The sequence below is a fragment of the Panulirus ornatus genome, chromosome 49 (assembly GCF_036320965.1).
Source record: "Panulirus ornatus isolate Po-2019 chromosome 49, ASM3632096v1, whole genome shotgun sequence".
In the NCBI taxonomy this organism is placed as follows: domain Eukaryota; kingdom Metazoa; phylum Arthropoda; class Malacostraca; order Decapoda; family Palinuridae; genus Panulirus; species Panulirus ornatus.
The window spans coordinates 5,256,426-5,282,638 of NC_092272.1; the positions used below are offsets into that span (position 1 = coordinate 5,256,426).

At 43.5% G+C, this 26,213-nt stretch overlaps 1 protein-coding gene across 1 annotated transcript in view; it reads right to left on the reverse strand.

Annotated features, from left to right (window-relative positions):
• Nucleotides 1-26,213, reverse strand: part of LOC139764353 (myoferlin-like) — a 70,659-nt gene that overhangs the window by 36,946 nt on the left and 7,500 nt on the right. Inside the window, 15 exon segments of the mRNA XM_071690881.1 lie at nucleotides 52-176; nucleotides 1,458-1,569; nucleotides 2,290-2,474; nucleotides 3,306-3,523; nucleotides 4,149-4,225; nucleotides 5,406-5,622; nucleotides 5,973-6,146; nucleotides 7,115-7,211; nucleotides 7,660-7,710; nucleotides 8,022-8,216; nucleotides 9,129-9,241; nucleotides 10,915-11,148; nucleotides 11,627-11,775; nucleotides 11,934-12,081; nucleotides 14,094-14,196. Coding sequence (XP_071546982.1) covers nucleotides 52-176; nucleotides 1,458-1,569; nucleotides 2,290-2,474; nucleotides 3,306-3,523; nucleotides 4,149-4,225; nucleotides 5,406-5,622; nucleotides 5,973-6,146; nucleotides 7,115-7,211; nucleotides 7,660-7,710; nucleotides 8,022-8,216; nucleotides 9,129-9,241; nucleotides 10,915-11,148; nucleotides 11,627-11,775; nucleotides 11,934-12,081; nucleotides 14,094-14,187 — 2,189 coding nt within the window. The 5' untranslated portion in view covers nucleotides 14,188-14,196.

Sequence of the window (26,213 nt, forward strand, 5' to 3'; positions counted from 1 at the left end):
GAAGGAATAGTTTGAATGAGAGACAAATAATGAAGGACTAATACCACTAACCTACAGGAGGCCACCAGCTGGGACATAACTGCCTGCACAGCATCCTGTACCTCCTTGTCTTCCTCTTGTCTCTTGGATCGGCCTCGTAGCATGCACCTGAGGCTTTGTAAGCCCTTTTTCAATTTCTGTAAGACAAAAGCCAATAAAAAAAGGTTTTCCATAAAACAGAAGGACAATAAGAGGTGGAATACAATGCGTTTTGCACTATTTTCTAATATTTCTTCAGACAGAAGAGCTCTGTTTTGCAATACTGTATACATATTATTAATTTAAGCCACAGCAACCATTTGTTTGATTCAAAGTAAGGATATATCAATTCAAAGAAATAATAGAAACAATGAAAGCAAATAAGTCTGCTTTCTTCTCATCTAATGATATAATGAATTGTCTTATAAAGACAATTCTTGTCACCGCCTCCTAAAAGTGCACTTATACCACATGTATGCAATTACTCAGAATCCTAGAATACACTTAAATTAAATTAGAACATGATGAACCCAAAAAGTTTTTTCCTTGTACTTTGTCCACTTCTCAGAATATAGTAACCCTGGGAAGTACATCCTAGCCTCCAACAAGTGCTGTTTAATACGCTTTTCCATTCTCTCCTCCAAGAATGCAGTGGTCTCAACAACTGCTTCTTGCACTCCCTCTGATATGTTCTATCATAAACCTTCCCAGACTATAATAGCCCTTGTGAATACAATTCCAAGATCCCTCAGAATGTATCAACCCCCAAAGAAATACTTCCATTAGTTTCCTAGATTTGTCCTGCCAATAAAAAAACTTTTGCCATATAATAAACTTATCTTTTCAAGTGCCTGAATTACTCCCCACGAAAGAAGTACACAAATACTTCCCCAACCCCCTCTACAAGTCATATCCCATACATGTATTTCTCCAAAAAGTTCCTGACTCCTTTACCTAAAACATGTACTTGCTCAACCTCTAAAAGGTGTACCAACTCCAATGTGTACTTTCCTAACACCTAAGGGATTTACTGTATTGTCCTAAAAGGAACTATCCCTGAAGTCCCTAGATATGTACTGATTCAGGCACACACTCTCTCATTTTCTCCAAGATGCAGTGATTCCAAGAAGTTATTCTTCGGCCCTTCTGATATGACCTGACTCCATACACACAACCCCAAGATACAATGCCCCAAATAAGTACTTCCTAAGCCCTCAGATATGAGCAAAGCATCCTAGTTCTTTCCTTACCCCCCAAAATAAACTAAACCTAATAAGTACTTCCCTAGAACAAGCATCCCTGGCAAGAAGTTGACTTCTCCTTAACCCCCTAAAAATGTATCAGCTCCTTAAAAAGTACTATCTCTCTCCCTTAGCCACTTCAGGCATATACTTTTACTTAAAAGCACATCCCTGACCCATAGTATCACCAGTACTGACCGTGATAATGGCAGTGATGTGGTTGATACAATGAAGGCGGTGGGTGACATCTTCAAAATCACAATGGATCATCACAAAAGGTTCAGCCCCAGACCAGGGCAGGAAGTAGTACCTGTAGTGGAAGACCTTTTTACAGTCTCCATATGTACAAATTCAGGGCGTTTGGTATAGGCTGGACATATGGAGAGAAGAAGTGAAGAAAGACTGGAATGAAGGATCTATGTGGCAGAAGTGGAGGGAGTGAAAGAGAGGGTAAGACCAAGGTTATGAAAGATTAGAGGGAAAAATAGATTGAGATGCCAGAACCTATACATTCTGGAGAGAAAAAGGTGTGTATGGTATGGAAAGAAGTGGAGTAAAGTGGTACATGAAAACCAATGTGCTATCAACTGACCAAATAAGATGAGTTTAAAGCCATGTTTATTAAGAGTGACAAACAAAGAGAAGAGACAGAGACAGAACGTCATACAGGAATTATAAAAACTAACACAAACTTACACAATATCATACAACAATAGAGGAACATACAGGAATTGTTTTTATACAGCAATTCCATAGCATCATATAGCAACAGAGCATCCTTCAGCAATTAAAGAAACATTTCAATGATTAGGCATTATACAGTAAAAACAAATTCATACAGCAGCTGCAGAATATCATGCAGAAAATTAAGATGCGTACAGCAACTACAAAGCAAAGTAAAGCAATTAAGATCCATGAAATATGTATGAGACCAAGCTCAACCCACACCATACTCATTTCCAATCACATTCTAACCAAAGTTATCCCCAGCTATACTCCAGCCACATGATTTTCCTACTCTACCACTCACTTGCAGCCATCAAATACTGGGTTGGATGGGTGTGTTGAGGAAGGGGATGGCAACATTGTGTTCTCCAGCTTGTTGCCAAAGTTACCCATAGACACCTCCACTTCCAGGGGCCTCCCTGCAGCCTTCACGAGCCAGGCACCACTCAGGTGGCACATAAGGACGAACTTACGAGTTCCTCGGAAACGCTGAAAGGGCAGGAAGATCTACAGTTATGTCAGGTCAAACTTATGAGTTCTTCAGTACTGATTAAAAGACAAGAATGTCTTTGTTTATATCAGTTGAATAATGAGGGATTAATAAAGGATGGAAGCAAAATCAATAGGGAATCAAGAGATGAATCATCTGAAGCCAATTGTCTTAGGAAGTTATGGGTACAGTGGCTAAAATTATTGAAAAACAGGAGCAGAAGTTATCACAGTTGAAAGAGTAAGTAAAGAATCTCAGGAATCAAATAAAAACCAAGAAAAGTGCCATCATTTGAGAGAGAAAGCAGGGAAAAGTGCAAAATATAATCAAATAAAAACAAAACAAAAAATCAGTTGAGGAGCTTCAGAAAGGATGTAGTCAGAGGAAAGGAGGGGAAATAATGGAAAGTAGGGTCTTTTCTGGATGTCTTACAGACTGTTCAGCCTTAATGCATATAACAAAAAGTACAAAAAATATTGATAATAGTGGGTGAGGAGGCGGATCAGAGCAATTTCTAGTGCTGTTAAAGACTCAGAGCATGAGGACTGATGCAGCAGAATAGAACCTCGGGGACTGATGCAGTGGAACAGACTTGGGGCAACTGAAACAGAGTTCCAGTGGAAATTAAGTAAAGCTGTAGCAAAAATGATATGCAATGCTAAAGAAAAAACAGTCAAGGATATTTACCAATGAGTACATGAAAGGTGTAGAAAAGAACACAGCATACAAGCCCAGATGATGGCCTTAATGACCCTGGCAGATGATGGGTCTAAAGCCTAGATAACCAAGTAACTGAACCATTCCTTTTTAGGGCCAGTCTAACCACTCACCCTAACTCTGTTAAACTCCTCATAGCTCAGGGCTGTGGTTGGAGCTGGTGGGTAGGCCCCAACCTGTGTGTGTAGGGCCAGCAAGACTCTCCCTCTGTAGGCACAGCCTTCATCACTGCCTATGTTCATCTTTTCAGCTCTGTCCTTCTCCAGGAGTTCCCATTCCCGCCTGGCACCATACACACTGACCCATGATGGTCCAAAGGTTGGAAGGTAGCCTGATCAGCATAACAGAGTGTGTGAGAGAGAGAAGGGTCAGAATATGTTATATCTAGGGACTAACAAGATAACTTTATATCGTTACAAAAGGTTATGTGGTATAAAGATAATAACTACATTTAAACAGTGTTATGCCAACTTATGAATAGTAAGCTTGGATTAAAGAGGGCTATATTTCTAACTACAAATGACTGCACTGAATCATAATGTTACTGCTTAAGGCAACAGTCTGAATAAATTTCTATAAGGTTATACAAAGTATGAAAAGGTCACCAATAAAGCCATGATATAACATCAGGATTTCTTAATTCAAATTCACTTCAGTTCAATAAATATAGTGGACTTGGAATGCACTATTCTGTAAAAAGCTCAGCTTCAGTACATGGAACATCAGTATGTACTTTTCAAATCTGTCAAATCTGAGGGAAGAATGTTAAGACTCTCAGCTGCAGCAAAAGTATATTTACTGAATTAAGTAACATGTCAAAGATAATACATGTTCTATTTATGAGAGAGAGATGGAACAAAGGGCAAAGGTAGAGAGAGAGAGAGAGAGAGAGAGAGAGAGAGAGAGAGAGAGAGAGAGAGAGAGAGAGAGAGAGAGAGAGAGAGAGAGAGACTAACCATCCTCTCCAGGAGCTGATATAGCAGAGACGGGTATACTGGCTGTCCCAATAATGTCATCTTCACCCACTCGGTCCCTGTAAAGAAAAGATAATGGAAGTCCACTCAAAGACAGAAAACACATTCTCCCCAAAGATAGGTAAGGTATTTCATCTTCAAGGATAAATAACATTATTTTCATATCTTCATCTACCCCTGGGACAGGTAACCTATCTTCATCTACTCCAAGGATAGATAAGGGATCTTCATGCACTCCAATGATAGTTAATATAACTTCATCCATCCTAAAGATATACAAGGAATCATCATCAACTCTAAGGACAGCTGAGACATTCTCATTTACTCCTAGGATAGATATGACATACTCATCCAATACAAGGAAACATCTTCATATACCCAACTAACAGGTAAGTTATCTTCATCTCCTTCTAAGATGTATGTGAAACATCTTCATCTGCTCCAAGGATAGATCAAATACATCTTCACCCACTCTAAAGATAGATAACACACATAATCATCCACCCCAAACATAGATAACACATATTCATATACTCTAAAGAGAAAAGACAAAGCTTCTTTTACTCCAAAGCTGGATGAAATATATTATCGGCTCCAAGGATATAAAGACACACCCTTATCAATTCCAAAGATACATAAAACATCCTCATTTACTCCTTGAATATATAAGATATCTTCATCTACTTCAAGGACAAATAAGACGAATCTTCATATTCTAAATATAGATTAAACACATCTTCATCCAATGAAATAATGACACCATTACCTTTAATGTTAACTGTCACTGTGGGACATAATACATTAATATATGAGCAAGTGGGATTAAAGGAAACCAATGTACAAGTTCTTGAGTAAATGAGAGAGAGGAATCAACGTACCAGTTCTTGAGTAAATGGAAAAAGGAACCAATATACCAGTCCTTGATTAAAATGAGAACAAGGAACCAATGTACTAGTCCTTGAGTCAATAAGAAAAGGAATCAATGTACCAGCCACTGAAGTGATATGAAAACGAACCAGTATACCAGTCCTTGAATTGATGAGAACTGGACCCAACATAGCAATCTTTGGGTTGATGGGAAAAAGGAACCAACTTACTAGTCTTTGAGTTTAGAAATGGAACCAACATAGCAGTCCTCGAGTTGATGAGAAAAAGGAACCAACATACCAATGACTGAGCAGATGAGACGGGAGATAAATGGACCAAGCCTCGAATTCATTGGAAAAGCATCAAACATACCAGTCCTTAAGTGTAATCTTGATAACATTGCACATGGATGGGAAGAGGAAGCCCATGTGAAGGTTCTGGCGAAATTCTGGGTTTTCATTTGTGTAAAGGATCTTGGTCTGGACCTCTCGACCTGCATAGCTAGCCACCAAGTATGGGTCCACCAGTTCTTTGGAAGCCTTGCCAACTCCTAACACCTCCTTCAGCGTTTGCATTGTTCCCGCGTCCACTAGAAGATGCCAAAGTGGCGGTAGGGTGATGTTATCTTCCATCTAGTTTCATACATAATTATGGATCAAGATTATTTTGAGTCAGTCATACTCTTTAAAGAAGCCTGTTCTGCTCCTTCGTTTTTGTTTGACTAAACTGGCCACAAAAGTGTAACCTAAAGTCAACTAAAGTGCAAAATCTACCCAAATCTAATTTCTAAAGGCCAAATATATCTAGCTCCAGTTTTTTTCTCAGTAGCTTTAGGATGCTTCTTTTTGAATTAGTTCTACATATAATGCCCAAAATTAGCACTGAAAACTTAAACATCTGAGCTAATTTTCTCCCCCCAAAAAACATTAGCAGACGTACTCCTGGGTAGATTCTGGGCGCAGTAAACTGTCAGGATAAAAGTTGCAGGTTGTAAATGAACTCCGGCTGACCAGAGAAGGTTGGCCTCCACGTCGTCCAGGTCACTTTGCCGAGCCGCCAGGTCAGGACACACGTCACCAGGCCCTAGTACAGCCACACTCACCTTCAGGTACCCTTATGAGGAGAAGAAAGTGAGATTGAAAAGTTTATGCTTACATGTTACCAATTGATTGCTTACCTTAAGTTTACACCTGATCAGCTGATGGGACTTGAGCAGATATGTTGACATTTGGTCAGCTGTTGCAGAACAAAAGACTCAGCAGTATATAATATCAAGTGACCAGCTAACGCACCACTTGAAACTAAGCTGTTTAGATAGACATATAGTATTCAATCAGCTTATGGACCATGAGAAACTCACCTGTGTATGTTCATATCTTAAAAGCCGGGGTTTGTGAAAAGGAGAATGCGAGGGTTATCCATAGTCACCCTTTGCTACGGAGGGAATAGAGTTGAAGGATGTTGTTGACAACATGATCATGTATGGGAAGATAGAGTATACTGTGAATATGGCATACAAGTTGAAATATGAAAAAGATCTTATGGGTACCGTACCGAAAGGGAGATGGTTTGTATTATTGCAATATGTATGATGGCATCTCGATCTTTAAGCCTCTAAGATGATATTGAGCTGTAAGGAAAAAAATAATTTGGATCATAAAAATTTCACCGTTGATTTTATCATCGAAATCATCCGAAATATTTTCCTAATCATAATAATCAGTACATTATGAGTGGAAGGAGAAGCGTAGCTACAATCGTGTGTCCCTGTCTCGTATACTTTTTCTACCATCAAGTAGCTTTTTAAGCCTTTGTAAACTATCGGGAATCAATGTTCTTTAGCTTATGGCAGTCAAACTGCACCTTACCATTAAACTTAACATCCTTTTTAAAAAAGACTTCTGTTTTACGATGTTTTTGTCACGTCTTTTGGTTCCTTTGATGCAGCATTTCTCGAAGAACTGATCACTTTCAGCATCATCCAAACTGCCTACTCCCACAGTGCAGATATCCTGCCTTGTACAGTGAGTATGACCTACCTTGTACAGTATGACCTACCTTGTACAGTGAGCGTGACCTACCTTGTACAGTAGGCGTAGGTTCATCAGGGTTCGCCAGGACCAGCCACCGGTTGAGGATGGCGTGTTCTACTCTGTCATACACCATCCCCACCTCACACTGGGGAAGATAACCATGGGGTATTTCATTTCAACAATGGATGAAGTGTCTATAGTATTTGAGTCAATTATATCGTCATAAACCTGTTTACTCTACAGTGATGGGCTGTTAGAGTGCTTAAGACTCATCCCCTTATGTTGACATTTGATCAGCTGACAGACTATGTGAGATTCAATGTTTATGTTGATATTGGGTCAGCTGATAGAACACGTGGGACTCAGCCATTTCATGTTGACATTTGATCAGCTGATGGATCACATGGGACTCTATGTTTATGTTGACATTTGATCAGCTGATGGATCAAGCGGGACTCAGCTGTTTTATGTTGACATTTGATCAGCTGATGGATCAAGTGGGACTCAGCTGTTTATGTTGACATTTGATCAGCTGATGGACCACGTGGGACTCATCTGTTCAATGTTGACGTCTGATTGGCTGCAGGACTCACCTTGAAGGTGCCGATGACGGTGCTGGCTCGGATGCCACTGGAATTGGACACCTGATGAGAGAAACATACATGAACTAGAGGAGGAGAAGTGGGAGCGAGAAGATAGAGAGAAAGACATACATAATAGCTACTCAGATTCGTCTCTGGAAATGTCTTTCTCAGAAAATCTCACAAGTTTGGTCAAGTTAAACTCTCTTAAATGCAATGAACTTCAGTTTCCATATTTTTATAAATCTTTTTTTTTGTGTGTAAATACATTTCTCATCTCTTTCTAAGTTAGATAATCTACGATGGCATTCTGTGAGCTTTAACGAACAGTCTTTTACAAACAGGCGGCAAAAACTCAAAGAAAAATCACAAACCTTAAACTCGATGAAATCTTCCAAAAGCTCTGACGGCAGCTTTTCGACTTGGTAGAAGAAGATCTGGTCGAACCAGGGACTAGAGGTTCCCTTGTGGACTCGGGTCTGTCGGGTCTCCCCATCAAGAGCCACTTGGCAAACGGGGTTCAGATTGGCACCCATCAGCTGACGGCCTTCTACCACACGTACCCGCACCTGTGGCAGGTGAGGGAGGGAAAGAGAGAGAGTTACACGACCCACACCACACAGCAGGGTTGGCAGGACACACGAGCAATACGTAAAAGTACAGAACGAAACTTACTCACTAAAAGAGGATATCAAGCCATGACTCACCTGGAACTTGGTGACCCATCTGGAACTTGGTGACCCATCTGGAACTTGGTGACCCACCTGGAACTCTGTGATTCACTTGGAACTGTGACCTACTTGAAACCTCGTGACCCACTTGGAATTCTGTGAAACTCTGTGACCCACCTGGAACTTCTGTGACCCACGTGAAACTCTGTGACCCACCTGGAACTTCTGTGACCCACGTGAAACTCTGTGACCCACCTGGAACTTCTGTGACCCACGTGAAACTCTGTGACCCACCTGGAACTTCTGTGACCCACGTGAAACTCTGTGACCCACCTGGAACTTCTGTGACCCACGTGAAACTCTGTGACCCACCTGGAACTTCTGTGACCCACGTGAAACTCTGTGACCCACCTGGAACTTCTGTGACCCACGTGAAACTCTGTGACCCACCTGGAACTTCTGTGACCCACGTGAAACTCTGTGACCCACCTGGAACTTCTGTGACCCACGTGAAACTCTGTGACCCACGTGAAACTCTGTGACCCACCTGGAACTTCTGTGACCCACGTGAAACTCTGTGACCCACCTGGAACTTCTGTGACCCACGTGAAACTCTGTGACCCACCTGGAACTTCTGTGACCCACGTGAAACTCTGTGACCCACCTGGAACTTCTGTGACCCACGTGAAACTCTGTGACCCACCTGGAATTCTGTGAAACTCTGTGACCCACCTGGAACTTCTGTGACCCACGTGAAACTCTGTGACCCACCTGGAACTTCTGTGACCCACGTGAAACTCTGTGACCCACCTGGAACTTGGTCTTGATGCTGGAAAGCTTGTCTCTGTTCCTTCGGTGGGGGACATTGGGCATGCCGCCCGCGGCCGCCCCACCTACACCCTCCTCCGGCGTGAGGCCGATGCCTGGGGGAGGAGGAGGAAGGTCGGGTTCATGTGGATGATTCGGAGGTGAGGAGGAGAGGTTACTACATTGGTACGACCCTTAAGTAAGTACGGTCGTAACGACCCTTGGGCATAACGGCACGACCCTTGAGTACGACGAGACGACCCTTGAGCATAAGAATACGACCCTTAGGTATGATGGTCTGGGCTTTGACTCGACCCTTCAGGGTTAAGGTCAAAGCTCAAACATCATACCCAAGGGTCGTACCGTCGTACTGTCGAATTCAAGCAATTAAAGAAAATCTTTAAGTGAAATTTACGTAAGCATCTAATTATATATATATATATATATATATATATATATATATATATATATATATATATATATATATATATATATATATATATATATATATATATATATATATATACACGTCACTCTATCTTCTTTGGAAAAAATAATTCTAATATAATCACCTTAAATATTCCTAACATACGTACATCATTCAGTGTACAAATTATATTTAAAAATAATCTCTTTAAACACCTAAGTGATTGTCCCAGGGCTCCAAATGTTAGCTTTTCAATGAAGGTCAGTTATTAGCAGCATTTGTGAGCCCAACTGATCCCACAGTTCTTTAGTAACGTTGGTTTTAGTCTCTGATGGAGTTAGGGTTCCCGAGAGGGACGGAGGGCGCGTCTGACGGTGGAGAGGTTCGATTCGAGGTCGTAAATGTTGCACAAAATGAACAGAAGAACAGCTAGGACTACTGTGAGCTGTGTATAAGGGCTACGTACACCGACCCTTGGGTAGCATAGCCCTTACTCAAAACTGCTCAGGGCCATTACTCAGACTAATCATAGCCCTTACTACCCAAGACCCTTGCTGAAAGTAATCAAAGCCCTTGCCAAAACCACATTTTTTTTTTTAATAAGCCTATCCCAGCCCTTATAAAAAAAAAAATGACTACAACCTTTGGCAAAGCTTCTACAGCCATCACTACCTTACTACAACCTATGTCAAGACTACTACAACTACTGCTACATTACTACAGCCTCTCTCAAGGCCGTTACAACTATCATCACCTTAACCACAACTACAAGGCTACCACAGCTGTTATTACCTTACCACACCCTTTGGTAAGGTTACCACAGCTCTCCCCAGATCAGCCAAGCCAAGCTCGAAGCGTTGTGTGTGGAAGCCAAGCAACCTGTAGCGCACTGAATTCATTTCTGAGAGAGCAGGTCATCCGTAAACACTGATCTACAAAGACGGATGAAATCACAAAATTATATCACATCCAGAATTAAGATGGTTTTCATGACACGTTTATTTCTTTACGGACAGTTTCTCCTTAGCAAAAAGCATTATGATATAATCTCTAAAAAGTACTGCAATGTAATTAGTCCAAGGTTCATAAAGTAATCTTTAAAAAGCATTCTAATGTAATCTTTAAAAAGCATTATAATCTAATCTTTAAAAGCATAATAATGTAATCCTTAAAAGCATTATAATGTAATCCTTAAAAAGCATCGTAATCAGTGCGATACAAATTGTTACTTTTGGAACAGTTCCTTATTCATGCGGCATTTCCTCTCTCTTTTTTCTATCAATTTACTTGAGTGAAATTTTTTCAATTTATCAGGCACGCATTGTGCGGATCAACCTAAAGGAACGACTTGTGTGTATTTACTTGGTGTTTTTTCTTTCGACCTGAATCTAGCCAGACGCTTTATTCCCGCTCGAACTTTCCCTTCTTTCCTGTCGCTAGCTTTGTTTCCTGATTGGCCAGGAGCTCCGGTTGACCTGGAGTCCTTCATGATCACCCTTGATTGGTCCGTACCATCTGACAGATCCGAAGTGACCCCAGTTGACCTGGCCGCCATGGTGCCGACACTGGGCCCACCAGCGCTGCCCGAGGTTGCACCTGGCGAAGAGGAAACGACATTACTGCCACTAAGAAATGTGGTGAGAGAGAGAGAGAGAGAGAGAGAGAGAGAGAGAGAGAGAGAGAGAGAGAGAGAGAGAGAGAGAGAGAGAGAGAGAGAGAGAGAGAGAGAGAGAGAGAGAGAGAGAGTTACATGAATTACAAGAATCTTGAAAAACGAAGATTTTCTTTAAAAAGTATCCCTAAAATTTCAATGTGCAACTGTTTTAGAATCAAAATTTTTACATACGAAAATATGAAAACATCTAGAAATGTACAACTTTCATGGATGATTATAATGGCAAAGTGATTTACGTCTTTCCTGCGATATACATGATTAATGGTACCGTCCGGTGGACGTGGCCGGCTTCCTGAGCGCTGCGTGAGTCCCATAAAAATGGAAGGGACTCCTTAGAGAGGAAGTAAATAGTGAATACATCTATTTATCTATCTATATACATCCTGGTCTACGACCCACCTGCAGGACGAGTGTAGGAGACGACCAACTGCAGCGTCCCGACTGTGGGCGAATCTGTCGCATCCAAGAGGCCAAGTTCATAGTCAAGGGGCGTGCCAGGCGCAGCGTGGACGATGTTCCTCAGGGCTATGGTGGCCTTACCCAGCAGCCTGCAGGCGAACGATAGCAAATACAGCTGTATCATACATTACCAAGATACTACAGCTGTATTATACATTACTAAGACATTGTTATGAGTATCTTTGGTAATATAATTCTATCCCATTTGAATAGAAGAATGAGATAACAAAATAGGGAGAGGACTTACCTATTTCTCCCTAATCTCTCGTAATCTTTTACGGTAATATCAATGCACTCGTCTGCTCTCGGTGCTTTAGCTCCTAATTCCCACTTCAAGGTTTCGTCCCACACAGGGTCGAGTGTCCCATCTTTAACCTCCGTTTTCTTTTTTTCTCCTGTCAAAGAAAACCTGATTAATATACCTATTCTCTAACCATAAACTCTACCATAATTTCGACACATCGATATTTCATTACCCATTGATGCTGCGAGAACCACATACAGCCAACATTAATTCTTAAAATCTATATTATTATTACGAACTAAAAGTTACTGTAAAATCAAATCAAATGTACACACAAATAATTATTTTTTCTCATGGCGTGTAGGTGTACATACCATGACTCCTTGCCAAATGTACATACCTGTTTACCCTCACAGGCTCATTGTCTTTACTTGAACCTGTTCATTTGTTATTTGTCTTCTCTGAACTTTTTGCTCTCTCCTTTGTAACTCTGCCTTACTCTCTGGAACTCTATGAACTTGTGTCATTCTTTGGATCCTACGTTTCATTTTATGAACATATTTCATTCTTTGGATCTCTTGTTTCACGCTATGAACCTCTGTTTCATTCTTTGGATCTCTTGTTTCACGCTATGAACCTCTGTTTCATTCTTTGGATCTCTTGTTTCACACTATGAACCTCTGTTTCATTCTTTGGATCTCTTGTTTCACGCTATGAACCTCTGTTTCATTCTTTGGATCTCTTGTTTCACGCTATGAACATTCTGAGCCTGTGTCTTAACTACTGGGTGGTATGATACCAAATAATTCCCTTTGGATACCATTAATTCCTTCTAAGCACCACTGATTCTCTTTGGATACCAATAATTCAAATTGAATACCATTATTTCTCTTTGCATAGCATAAAATCCCTTTAATACCATTAATTCCCTTCGATGAAATGTAAATACACGATGAAATATAATGGAATGTAAGAAAGACGAACGAACAGCTTGGGATACCAAAAGAGATGCGTCTTAAAGACACCTGAAGGAGGGGTGTTTGGACGGCTTGAAGTCAAGGGCCTCCCGTGACCTTACCTGGAGGTCAACGGAGGTCAGGGGTCAAACGTGGGTTTGGATGAGTCGGGGTAGGGGGAAAGGAGGGTAAAAAAAAAGGGGGGGGGGTGATTTGATTGGTACTTAACGACGGTACGACCCTTGAGCACGACGGTACGATCCTTGAGCACGACGGTACGACCTTTGACCCCGACGTCTAACAACAGCTCACCTCACTCGCCCTTGTTGCTGGACCAGACACAGCTTCCAGGTCTCAAAATACCGGAGAATCGATGGTAAATGACACTCCGCTGATTGGATGAGGAAGAGGGGAGGAATGCCTCCCTCTCTTGCAGTCTCCACACCGCCCACCCTCTGCCCACCCACTCGCCACTCGCCCACCTGCGACCCACTCACCACTCGCCCACCTGGGCCATATCAGGCATGACCCCCCGGGGCCACTGTGCGGCCCACACCCACAGGCCCACTAACTGGTCCACTTTGGTCCAGGGTCAAGAGCGTGTAAGCAGCGCATGCGCACTCCGTCTGTGCACTCCACACAAGCCACTAATGTCGTCTGAGTTCTTAGTCTTTCTTTCCACTCAGTCCAGGACGACTTGGTAGATTGTCTATTACAACGAGAAAAAACTAAAACCAAAACTGAAAATCAAAATTCATGACGTAAGAGACTGACTCATGACGTAGGAGACTGACCTATGACGTAGGAGACTGACCCATGAAGTAGGAGACTGACCCATGACGTAGGAGACTGACCTATGACGTAGGAGACTGACCCATGATGTAGGAGACTAACCCATGACGTAAGAGACTGACCCATGACGTAGGAGACTGACCCATGACGTAGGAGGCTGACCCATGACGTAGGAGACTAACCTATGACGTAGGAGACTCACCATGACGTAGGAGACAACCCATGACGTAGGAGACTGACCCATGACGTAGGAGCCTGACCCATGATGTAGGAGACTCACCATGAAATAGGAGACTGACCCATGACGTAGGAGACTCACTCTGACGTAGGAGACTCACCATGACGTAGGAGACTCACCATGACGTAGGAGACTGACCCATGACGTAGGAGACTCACCATGACGTAGGAGACTCACCCTGGAAGTCGACGGTGACGTAGGGGTCGCTCTTACCCAACGTCTCCAGGTTCTGGAGGTTGGAGGCGCTCACCACCTTGATCTCCAGCGACATGACGGAGACCTGGCGGGTGGGAGGACGCTCTTAGTGTTATGGAGAGAGAGAGAGAGAGAGAGAGAGAGAGAGAGAGAGAGAGAGAGAGAGAGAGAGAGAGAGAGAGAGAGAGAGAGAGAGAGAGAGAGAACTGGTGCAGGAAGAGGCATGTCATTCTTATATTTCAACCAGACTTAATTACTTATTTCCTTCATATGTACAAAAAGTGAATGAATGGACAAACACACACACACACACACACACACACACACACACACACACACACATATATATATATATATATATATATATATATATATATATATATATATACCCTAGCCTGAGCCAGGTACCGAGTTCATCGACCAACCCTTAGAGGTGGATGAACAGCTAGGTTGACTGTGGACCGACTGCCGTGACCAGGATTCGAACCTATGCGCTCGACCCTGGGCGGCCCGTGAATGCGTCACGGTCAGGAACGCTAACCCTAGTGAGTCTATTTCACAACTCCTGTCATATTTGGGGTCATAATATCATAACCATAAAACAACCAGCATCTCCACCACCCAGCTATTACCCATTGCCACTAACAACCATAAACAACCACAACGCATACGTTTGTCATCCACCGAATCTAAAGCCTTAACACAGGTAAAGGTGAAATTCCTCAGTGGGCCAGGGTGGAGCTGGACTCTACACCGATAAAGTGGTTTGAAATAGTCTCGAGATCACCTTCAAACATGGAGGGTCCAATACCAACTGAAGAAGATTAAACTTAATACAACCCTTTATGATACACAACCATTGTAAATGTGTAACCTTTCTGGACCAAGTGTATAAACTCTGGAACAATTCTTGTTATTGAGGCAAGACCGAGGCGTGTTGTGAAGCGTCATATGATGGGCTTAATACAAGACATTCCTGCTTCTGTCTCTATGCAAGGGCGACCTTCCCCCCCCACACCTCACATATCAGCAATGTATATACATCTGGTCATATGTAACATCCCTTCACTGATGTCATTCTTCAAACTTTTCATTTTCACTGATGTAAAAATTTCACCACCAAAATTGTTACGACCACTTTGAGGTAATGTCTTCGTCTGACATCACTTCTCTGCTTTGAGTGGTCGAGAATGTAAGGTGTGACATGACCTACAGGTTTGATCCAAAACAATAGCCCAGTGTTGTTCCAGCTTCCTCTGTGCCAAAATTAGATGTATCATTACGGTCTGATAATTCTTGTCTCTTAATGCTGTATGATGCCAGCGACCTGAATAAATAATGATGATAATAATAATAATAATAACAATAATAATAATAATAATAATAATAATAATAATAATAATAATAATGGCCATTACGTTGTTGACAATTTAGAAATGTAACTTTCTTTTTAACTCTATAAGCACGACGGTACGACCCTAGAGCACGACGGTACATACCTCCAATACGACGGTACGACCCTAAAGCATGACGTACATACCTCCAATACGACGGTACGACCCTAGAGCACGACGGTACATGCCTCCAATACGACGGTACGACCCTTGAGCACGGCGGTACGACCCCTTGAACCCAACTGTACGACCAGTGAGTGATGAATTGGTCTTTGACTGAACCTTCAAGAACCAGGTCGAAGTACACTTTGTCCCTTCTTCAGCACGGCTGCTGAGTGTGTGTGGTTCCCTGGACTACCATGTCTTCCAGGATGTGCCTTCTGGACTAGCCTCCAGGATGTGTGTGTATTCTGAAGCACACTCACCAACGGTGGTCAGCAGGCTGTGCGTCTTAGCCTAGCTATTCACGACAAATGTACATCCTGATTCAGGCTAGGCTGCCAATATACCTCCTAACTGCACACAGAATCACATGATATCCTGTTCCGCCAGTCCACCTCTTGCCCAAGGTGGGTGGCCGGCCCCTGTCAGATACAGGAGCGTCGTGTTGGCCATGTTCTCTGTCATCCTCCCCTTTGACATTTGGAGCTCACACAGATGCACAAGGACTCGGCCAAAACCAAGCAACAAATACACCAGCTTCGGTGTAAACTGGTTTACAGACAACAAGAACATTCAAGTGGAAATCTGAAAAGTGGACGCAATTGAGGGGCATTTGTTTTTTCCCATCTTGACCGTATCCTTTCCCTCAACATGCAGTGGAATGGAGAACAGGTGGACGACTGATTTCGATACAACTGAGATCAATTTTCATTGCTTTCTACTTATTTGTCAACAAGTAGAATGACATCTATTGTTAAGCGAAGGAAAGTGGACTTTCCTAGATCGGAATGTCAGTTTCTGGGGGCTACGCTAGGGTCTAACAGACCCCAGTCGTATTCCAGTATTCCAGAGCTTCGTTCCTGCAGTTGAGAACCTCTTTCCAGTGGTCTGGAGTCTCGAACCAACGGTTCGAAGTCTCGTTCGAGCAGTTTCACATATCTCGCGCGTAACGGGACTTCGAGCAGTCCAGATGCTCAAAATATCATCATGGTCATCAAAACAGTCGAGAAATAAAAGGAAAAAAATATATTTGTAACGAAAAAGGTGGATTGATAAGAGGTGGTGTGGTGTCGCAAGTTGGCGTGACGACAGAAGGTAAGGCGAGTGAGGGTCGTCTCGCTATTGTTCCTGAAATAATAGCGGCGTCCGGTGTGTCGTAGTCTCGGTCCATCATCATGCTCCCTAGCTGAAGACAAAGCCACTCTCTTTCCGCAAGCACAAAAGTAACGTTGTGTCCTGAGCACGTCGCACGCACGTTACACGTCGCGTCCAGCGAACGTACTTATTATTATACCCCACGACCTATGGGGTAGGGGGGGGAGGTCTGTGGTGGTTTGGGGGGGGTCGGGGGGTGTCATGAGCTAACCGCCAAGGGAAAACCTTAAATACCGAACCACAACAACTTGTCCGTTTCCATGATCGGCTCCCTGCGACCTCGGCCATGATCGAACACATTCGGATATGAGGCTCTGGCGTCGTACAATGTATTGCAGTTGGTCATCGTAACTACCCCGACCCCATCCTACCTCTGGGAACATACAATGCATACGCACCAGACCATGTACGATACAATAGCTCCGGCCGACCACGCCCACCCCTGGGCCACGCCCATGAAATGAATGTTTTTTTTGCGCAGGAAAAGAACCAGAGAGAGAGAGAGAGAGAGAGAGAGAGAGAGAGAGAGAGAGAGAGAGAGAGAGAGAGAGAGAGAGAGAGACTAACTGTGCGGTTCTTTTAGATATCAAATATAAAAAAGGCATCCTCAAGTGTACCAAAACGAACGAAATTACCGTACGCAACACAGCGTAATCGTAAGCCATTGAGCTATATTGTAAGAGGACTTTGTAGTCATCGTACTCGAGAAACTGAATTGCTGTACACTTGGATATCATACCGCTGTGGTATGAAAGTGGTGAAGGTCACACCGTTTGTGGTGCAGAGGACATAAGGGCGTGAATCTTGGCAATCACAAAGAGAAAATAACCCAAAAGAGGTGAAGGTAAAAGATGGCTCTTTGTTGCGTCGTCAAGTTAGTGTGTAAGAACATTTGGATGTTATATATTAACTTAGTTATTCTTAACTTATTTACTGAAATCAAAGCCACTCTAAAACAACGTCCCTTCCTTAACTTAGATTATGTTGGGTATTTCCAATTTTACTTCCTTTGCCAAGTCCTCAGCAGTGAATTGTCAGTTCTAATTTGAATATTTGCCTATTAATCACACAGACTGGGTGAGCCAGATGCATATACCTTTTATTTGGAGTGATAAACGTATGATTAACATCTGTAGTGAAGTTATAAGACTAAGTTAATGATGATAATCTACCCACCTTAGAACTTAGACAAATATGTTAAAATTATCTTTCTAACATGACCTGTTCAACATTCATATTACATATTTTCTTCCCCTTGAGTTCTTACATAAATAGCCCATTATGTGAATGCATTTTTCTGTATAATTCCAAAGTTTCAATTGAGTGTTAACATACCAATTTCCGTCGTTCATATCCGGTTAGAAATTAACCCAACTTTCCAAGCGTCACAACCACTTGGGTTCTTAACTTGTTCCTGTGTAAGGTAGGTACATGGTTACGTAGCTACTACAGTAGGTAGGTACATGGTTACGTAGCTACTACAGTAGGTAGGTACATGGTTACGTAGCTACTACAGTAGGTAGGTACATGGTTACGTAGCTACTACAGTAGGTAGGTACATGGCTACGTAGCTACTACAGTAGGTAGGTACATGGCTACGTAGCTACTACAGTAGGTAGGTACATGGTTACGTAGCTACTACAGTAGGTAGGTACATGGTTACGTAGCTACTACAGTAGGTAGGTACATGGCTACGTAGCTACTACAGTAGGTACGTACATGGCTACGTAGCTACTACAGTAGGTAGGTACATGGTTACGTAGCTACTACAGTAGGTAGGTACATGGCTACGTAGCTACTACAGTAACTACAGGAGGCAGAACCTGCTGGGATGTGGGTCAACACATCTTTCCAATGACATGTACAAATGGCTGGCCGTAATGAGACTTTCCTAGCCAAATTGTGACACCTGCTTCCCGTCATTATTCAAAAAATCGACCAAAGAAATCGGTAATTCCTCCACCATACGTTTCTTACTCCTTGCTCGATAAAAGAACAATTGATTAATCAATTGTAAAGGATGAAATCAAAGATGAAAGTTTTAATAAAGTGAAAAATAAAAAAAGAAAAACACATAAAGTTTGCGGATCGGTCGTGACTGCAGTGTTGCCAGATTGCTTAACCCAGAACCAGGAGGATGTGTGCGGTCTGGGGGAGCGACAAGGAATTCCAAGCCTTGTTTTAGGAGGAGGATAAGGTCTATAATAACATCCAGCTGGGGGAGACCAATGGGCGGAAGCCATGACGCGGGTTGTTTTCGTAGACCTTGCCGAACGAGCCAGCCAGCAGGTGTCATGGACGGGCGGTGCGAGACGCAAGCCTCATTCACGAAACTACAACCAGACAGACGTTCTGTAGAAGGTACATGTTAACCCCTACGACATCAAGGATTACCGAGGCAGCTGGAGGTATCATCTGTAGTCAATCCTGACTTTAAAACTAACGAAATAATGAATATGGTTCCATTGGCCTCTGTAAACAATGAGCAATGCCAATTAAATATGAGAAATTATGATTTATAATGAAATATCTACCAATACTTTAAGAACCTTCATAACAGGTCGATGAATTTGGAGAAATTACTGATCATAATGTTGCGTAACTTTAGAAAATAAAACTAAAAAATTGATGTCTTCTCAATATTTGGAAATGTTTAATGAAGGAACTACGTGCATTCCGAACGTGTCATATACAAGAACCAGGAACCAGTAACCAGCAATTTGATATTCCCTTCGATTTCCCTCAACTTGATGACGTTCAACCTCGATTAACTGAATGACTGTTAAGGCCTTGGTGCTCGTTTCTCTATAACCACTGTAAATAAACCACTGAGGCGTTTACACCTTGTTTACATGTACACTATAAGTCGAATGTAAGTAACTGGTGACGACATATGTAAAAATACATATTTTGCTTCCGTTTCTTGATGGTGTATATGGTACAGAGTTGTGGTTGTGATGAAGGGAGCCTGATACAACCCTCTTACTGGTTGTAGTGAGCAAGTAAATATAGTTCTAATGACTGAAACACGAATGAGAGAATTTCATTTCTTAATTATGTGATTTAGAGAGAGAGTTTTGGAAGTGGGTCAACAACAGTGGTGGTCGTCATCACAGTGGGGTGGGGAGAGGGGAGGTTAACACACCACCCTAACTAATTCCCATTTGACACACTCTAACCCCCCTTTCCCATTCCCTTTCCTCTCCCCTTAACCCCCTCTTAACCATTTAAATGGAGCTTTGGGCATTAGTTGCATGACGTGTAGAAAAGGCTACCATGACCTGTGTATATAATGCATTTGGTGTTGTGTCCCGTAAACACGCCTCTGTTGGGTTTGTGTACATTACAATGATAAGGACAGGATATGCCAAGCCCTGAACAGGTGAGACGATGTTTGATTTACATTTTCCTCCGTCATACGTGTGATTAACTCTTTCACGAAGATGGTGCGACTTTGAGTACGACGGTGTGTCCCTTGAGTACGACGGTGCGGCCCTTGAGTACGACGGCGTGGCCCTTGAGTACGACGGTGTGGCCCTTGAGTACGACGGTGCGGCCCTTGAGTACGACGGTGCGGCCCTTGAGTACGACGGTGCGGCCCTTTAGTACGACGGTGGGGCCCTTGAGTACGACGGTGCGACCCTTGAGTACGACGGTGTGGCCCTTGAGTACGACGGTGCAGCCCTTGAGTACGACGGTGTGGCCCTTGAATTCATAGGTACAAACCAGAGTACGATGGTACGACCCTTCAGCACAACAGTGGGTACAGTGGCTTCTTGACCTGTGACCTGACCATATGGGTCTTAAGCCATAGACCATACCATCACCTAGGGTCGTACAGTCGTGTTCAAGGACCGTACATTCGTCACTAAGGAGTTGGTTTCAAACGTGTGATTTCCTTAACTGCCAATTCAACCTTCGCTAACAACCTTACAAGGTGTCATTGGGGTCTTGGCCATCAAGTCGTTGGCACAGCCCGCAGCGACTCGTGAACTGGACGTTCAAATAAACAAATACCTGAACAACCAATCATGGACGGAATTGGGGTAAGACAGTGGTTAACCTCAGAATGGTAACTCCATGCCCACTGCAAACCCCAGCTGATGTCAACCCTCACTACTGACCCCAGCTGACGTAACCCCCCACTGTCAACCCCAGCTGAGTAACTAACCCACTACCTGTGGCTGGGGCTGAACAGTTCTCTAGCCCACTACCTGTGGCTCGGAGGGCTGAACAGTTTCCCAACCCACTACCTGTGGCTGACCTTTAACCTACGTGGGAGAGAGGTGATGAGTCACTCTCTGGGGAAAGGGAACCTACGGTGGGGTTACTGCCTCTCTACGGGGGAGGGGAAAGGTATGATAGAGAGGGATGGAGAAATCGAAAACTAGAAATCCGTAAAATAAAACATTTATATAAATTCTTATATACACGTAAAGATATCAAGTCCATATTCAAAGTGAATGCACAACATATTATTAAGATATTAATCGTACAGTGACATAGAGAATTTCTGTTTCCCAAAGCATCAAAAACATAACTAAATCTATGAGAGGTCTCAAAACTAAGTTCTCAGTAACGAACCATATATAAAACCCATCTGCACTACTTCATGTACGAATTATGTATAACAGCAACATATGAAGATCTATTATGTATAAAAGCAACGAAGATCTATTATGTATAAAAGCAACATGTGAAGATCTATTATGTATAACAGCAACATGTGAAGATCTATTATGTATAAAAGCAACATGTGAAGATCTATTATGTACAACAGCAACATGTGAAGATCTATCATACCAAATATATCTATTTTTCTGTAATATTGGCGTTATTGACCCTGACATTTGCTTACAGCCTAATTAACCAACCAACCATATCAGAATCTCTTCCTTAAGAAATAACGATTAAAATCGGAGAAGAAACTGTGTGGAAATAAAGAGATTATTGTGATTATTTAATTGGTGCTATTTACACACACATCAGGAAGCAATCAGACGTTGCACTGCATTATTATTGATGGAAAAAGTTAAAAGATAATTTACAAATGAATTAATCAGACTATGAGTAGTGCTTAAAAGCATCAAAAATGTAGGAGAACAAGAAGGATGTGGACCGAGAGAAAACGGGAAGAGGGGGGGGCAAGGATCTTGGCTCCCATGACGTCACCACATTCGGAAAAGGGAACGTGGCAGGCGGATGGGGGTGTAAGATTTCAGTGACGTCACCGTTGAATCATTGCAATCCATGACGTCACCAGACCTGGTACAGGTATGTGATAGGCGGAAAGAGACGTGATACACGGTGATGTCATCATTCCTTTATGGCAAAGGAAATGACATCATTAGATAGTTAATGATGTAGATAATGATATCATAATGACATTAGATGACATCACGATGAAATTACATTCCTGCAAAATGATCAGAAACCGGAAGCAGGTTCACTACTCACACCAGAGGTTAGTGTTAAGTCTGTGACATTGTTACAAGAAACTGTACCATCAGACTACAGTCTTGCTGTATCGCTAACTCACTCAAAACTGCATTAATGCATACGGTGAGGGTACAGCATGAGTGAAATGACATCACTAATTCTCATTCTAATGTGGCGACATCAACCAAAAATGTGGATTGATGACGTCTGAATATCTGTACACAAAAGGCTTGACATCATCTATACTTCGTGGGTCTATCATCAATGATTGTTTACCAACGGTTGGCCACCAGAGCCACATCTACCCAGCGTCTCACACGGTGGCCACCAGAGCCACATCTACCCAGCGTCTCACACGGTGGCCACCAGAGCCACATCAACCCAGCGTCTCACAGGAGCGCAACACCATCAACACTGAACGTGCTCTTCTCATGCACATCAATGTTGATATTAGGAGATGGGGGTGGGTGGTGGGGTGTTTATGGGGGTGGGGGTGTGGTATGTGTTAGGGGAGAGAGAGGTGGTGGGTGGTGGGTGGTGGTGGGGTGTTTATGTTTGTGTGGGGGAAGTGTGGTGCGTTTGTGTGGAGGGAGGGGTGTCTGTGAATGTGTGTGTGTGTGTGTGGGTGTACGTGTGTGAAGCTCCTCTTTCTTTGTCTTGGAAGGAGAGAGAGAGAGAGAGAGAGAGAGAGAGAGAGAGAGAGAGAGAGAGAGAGAGAGAGAGAGAGAGAGAGAGAGAGAGAGAGAGAGAGAGAGAGACCTGCTTTCTTATCTCGCCAGCCGACGTCGCTTGCAAAGACCCTCTCTCTCAACCTCCTCCTCCAACATTCAACACATCCTGGCTCCCTCATCCTCGAGCGCCACATTATACATTAAATGATGATTCTAATTCATAATTTCCCTCGTAGTTAACGCTCTCTGAGGCAAGCATTCAGGAGACAGTGGTTGAAGCTATGCGAGATGAGATCATGGGCTATTTAGTTCCAGTTGGCATGTTGCCATCCCATATTTTCTTAAACCTATGGTCGACGGGTGGTAGCACCCTGGTCGACGGGTGGTAGCACCCTGGTCGTGGCTGTGGTGAGGACGACTGTGGTAGAGGGAGGAGAGATGAGGGAACCTGACGAAACCCAGGTAAGAGACCACGAGCCGGGCTAGAGCACCACTCGTAAGGTGGTTGAATAAAGTGAACAACTATGCAATGAACCGTGAATAATGAATGAATAACGGAGGAAGTTCTTCACATGGAGACCCATGGAGGGCGGGAGGAGGAGCGAGGGCCAAGCGGTCAAGGAGACGAAGGAAAGGGAAGGCGGGAGCAAACACCGGTGTTCCTAGCACTGAAAGAAGCCACACAACAGAGGTGACTGAACTGGCTAGTGTCTGGCTAGTGTGGATATTCTGCAGCAGAGAAGTAGGACGAGACGCTGCATCGAGACCCAGGAGGGGAGGCGCGGGAGTGTTGAAGAATCACGATCGGAAGCTGTTATGGAAAGCTTCGCTGCAATGGTCCCAAGTGGGGAAATAAGGTGTTAGAATCCTTACGTAGAAGGGGTACTGAGTAGGGGGATTGGTCGACGCTGTGGCTGACCTGTAGCATGAACTACACAACAGAACTGTGAAAGAGATACAATGGTTGCTCGCACCTGAGCTGCATTCAAGGACATGGTTAAGGAAGTGTTTGGTGGGGTGTTGACAACACGTTCCGACCAGTACTGAATCATGCATCACAGGAGTGGTCATCCTGGATCATGCATGTGGTGTCTGGGCTCAGCATCCCACAAAAGTACCCAGATCTAATACAAAAAAGTCCAGAGAATAGCAACAAAATCCATGCCTGGATTCAGAGGAATGGATCCCAAATGACATACTGAGGGATACGAATTAATCAACTATGGAAGAGAGACGACAGAGGGGTGACTTGATCATATCCTTCATGTCTCTAAATCACTTTAATACAAGGCTTTTGGATGGTCAGATGAGACTAGACAAATCAAGGAGACTGTGACTGCCAGCAATATACAAAGTGATGAGACAGAAAAGTTCACTAAAGTGGAACACACAAGTAAACACCTCCCCTCCTGTGTTGTGCAAGACGCCATCACACGTAGGGTCATTACACACACTGGAATTACCCAGCGATCTGAGGTGTGCCGATGATGAGGGGGGGGCGGGGGGGAGACACAGATAAGGCACCACCACCACCACCACTACCACAATCTCCAACACCACCACCACCACAACTCCCCCTCACCAACAACCACTCCTCCTTTCGTTATCAAGTTACCATCAGCTGTGACTCGTTTACACATGGACCATCACAACCCACTTGCTTGTAGCCACAACCATACTATATATATATATATATATATATATATATATATATATATATATATATATATATATATATATATATATATATATATATATCGCCAGACTCCATTACTTATACAGGTACATATAGCCAAAAGTTCTGGAAGTTCATATGAATGAAGATGAAATCCAAACTCAAAAGAAATCACGAAAATAGATCGAATACGAGAGGAGAAGTTCGTGGGAATGAAATGAAAGAAGGAAGAGTGTACCAGTGAAAGCAGAGGACCTGGCACTTCGTCCTTGAGCTTTGTGAAGTCATTTGCTGGAAATCTCTCTGGCATTGACACTACACACACACACACACACACACATGGCCTTCCACAGTGCTCTGGTTGGCGTGGCTGACCATGATTCACACACACAAGCCCCCACTTGGGTTCGAATCCTGGACGCAGCGGTCGGCCCACAGGCAATTCCATCAGTTCATCCTTCCCCCCCTCTCGAGGCTGGTCGTTAAACGGGTACCTGGCTTGTGTGTGTGTGTGTGTGTGTGTGTGTGTGTGTGTGTGTATCTACCTACGCCCGTACCTACCTACGTTCGTACCTACCTACGCTCGTACCTACCTACGTCCGTACCTACCTACGTCCGTACCTACCTACGTTCGTACCTACCTACGTTCGTACCTACGTACGTTCGCACGTTCTTACCTGCCTGCGAGTACTTACGACCAGACTCGACCAGATGTCGCTGGGCGGATATCCTGCCCGTTTCACAGCGCCTCCCTCCCTCCTGTACTGCCACTAAAACAGCTTCGTCGTTTCATAAAGAGTTTATCTCCTTCAGAGGGATATCCGGAGACCACCGTCTCTCTCTCTCTCTCTCTCTCTCTCTCTCTCTCTCTCTCTCTCTCTCTCTCTCTCTCTCTCTCTCGCTCTAGCTGGTAGGTAGAGCTGGTAGGGAGAGGCAGGCGTCTCTCTTTCTCGCTGGTAGGTAGAGCTGGTTGGTAGAGCTGGTAGGTCGAGGCAGGCGTCTCTCGCTCTAGCTGGTAGGTCGAGCTGGTAGGCAACCATCGACCAGGGTGGTTTATGACCGGTACTACCCGACCTGGGTATGTATCGACACCTGCCCCAGTCAGCCAGCACTACAGCGTCTGTCAAGGTTTCCTCCCTGGCCCAGCCTGATTCATTTTTTCTGCCTCACCTATACAAGAGCTGCTGGCTTTTACTCCACACAACATACGATATCTCCGTTTCCCACACAACACCGGACGCGCTTCGTGCGGGCGTCAGGTAAACATCAATAAACTTACTCGAAAATGAAACAATAAAAAAAGATAACTGGATATTTTACTCTGTGGAGAGATATGGGCACTTGGAGAGAGGAATATTGCTCAAGACTTGGTCTGGCCACGTCCCCTGACGATCCCCCTCTCCCCAACACACACACACACACACACACACACACACACACACACACACACACACACACACACACACAACACACACACACTCACACCAGGGATTCGAACCACCGACCACACAATGACCAAGAATAGTGAGTCTAAATATTCTCCTTCACTTGTTATCTTGGCACGCTCATACCACCAACACCCTAGCTGCTATCTTGGTACCCCACA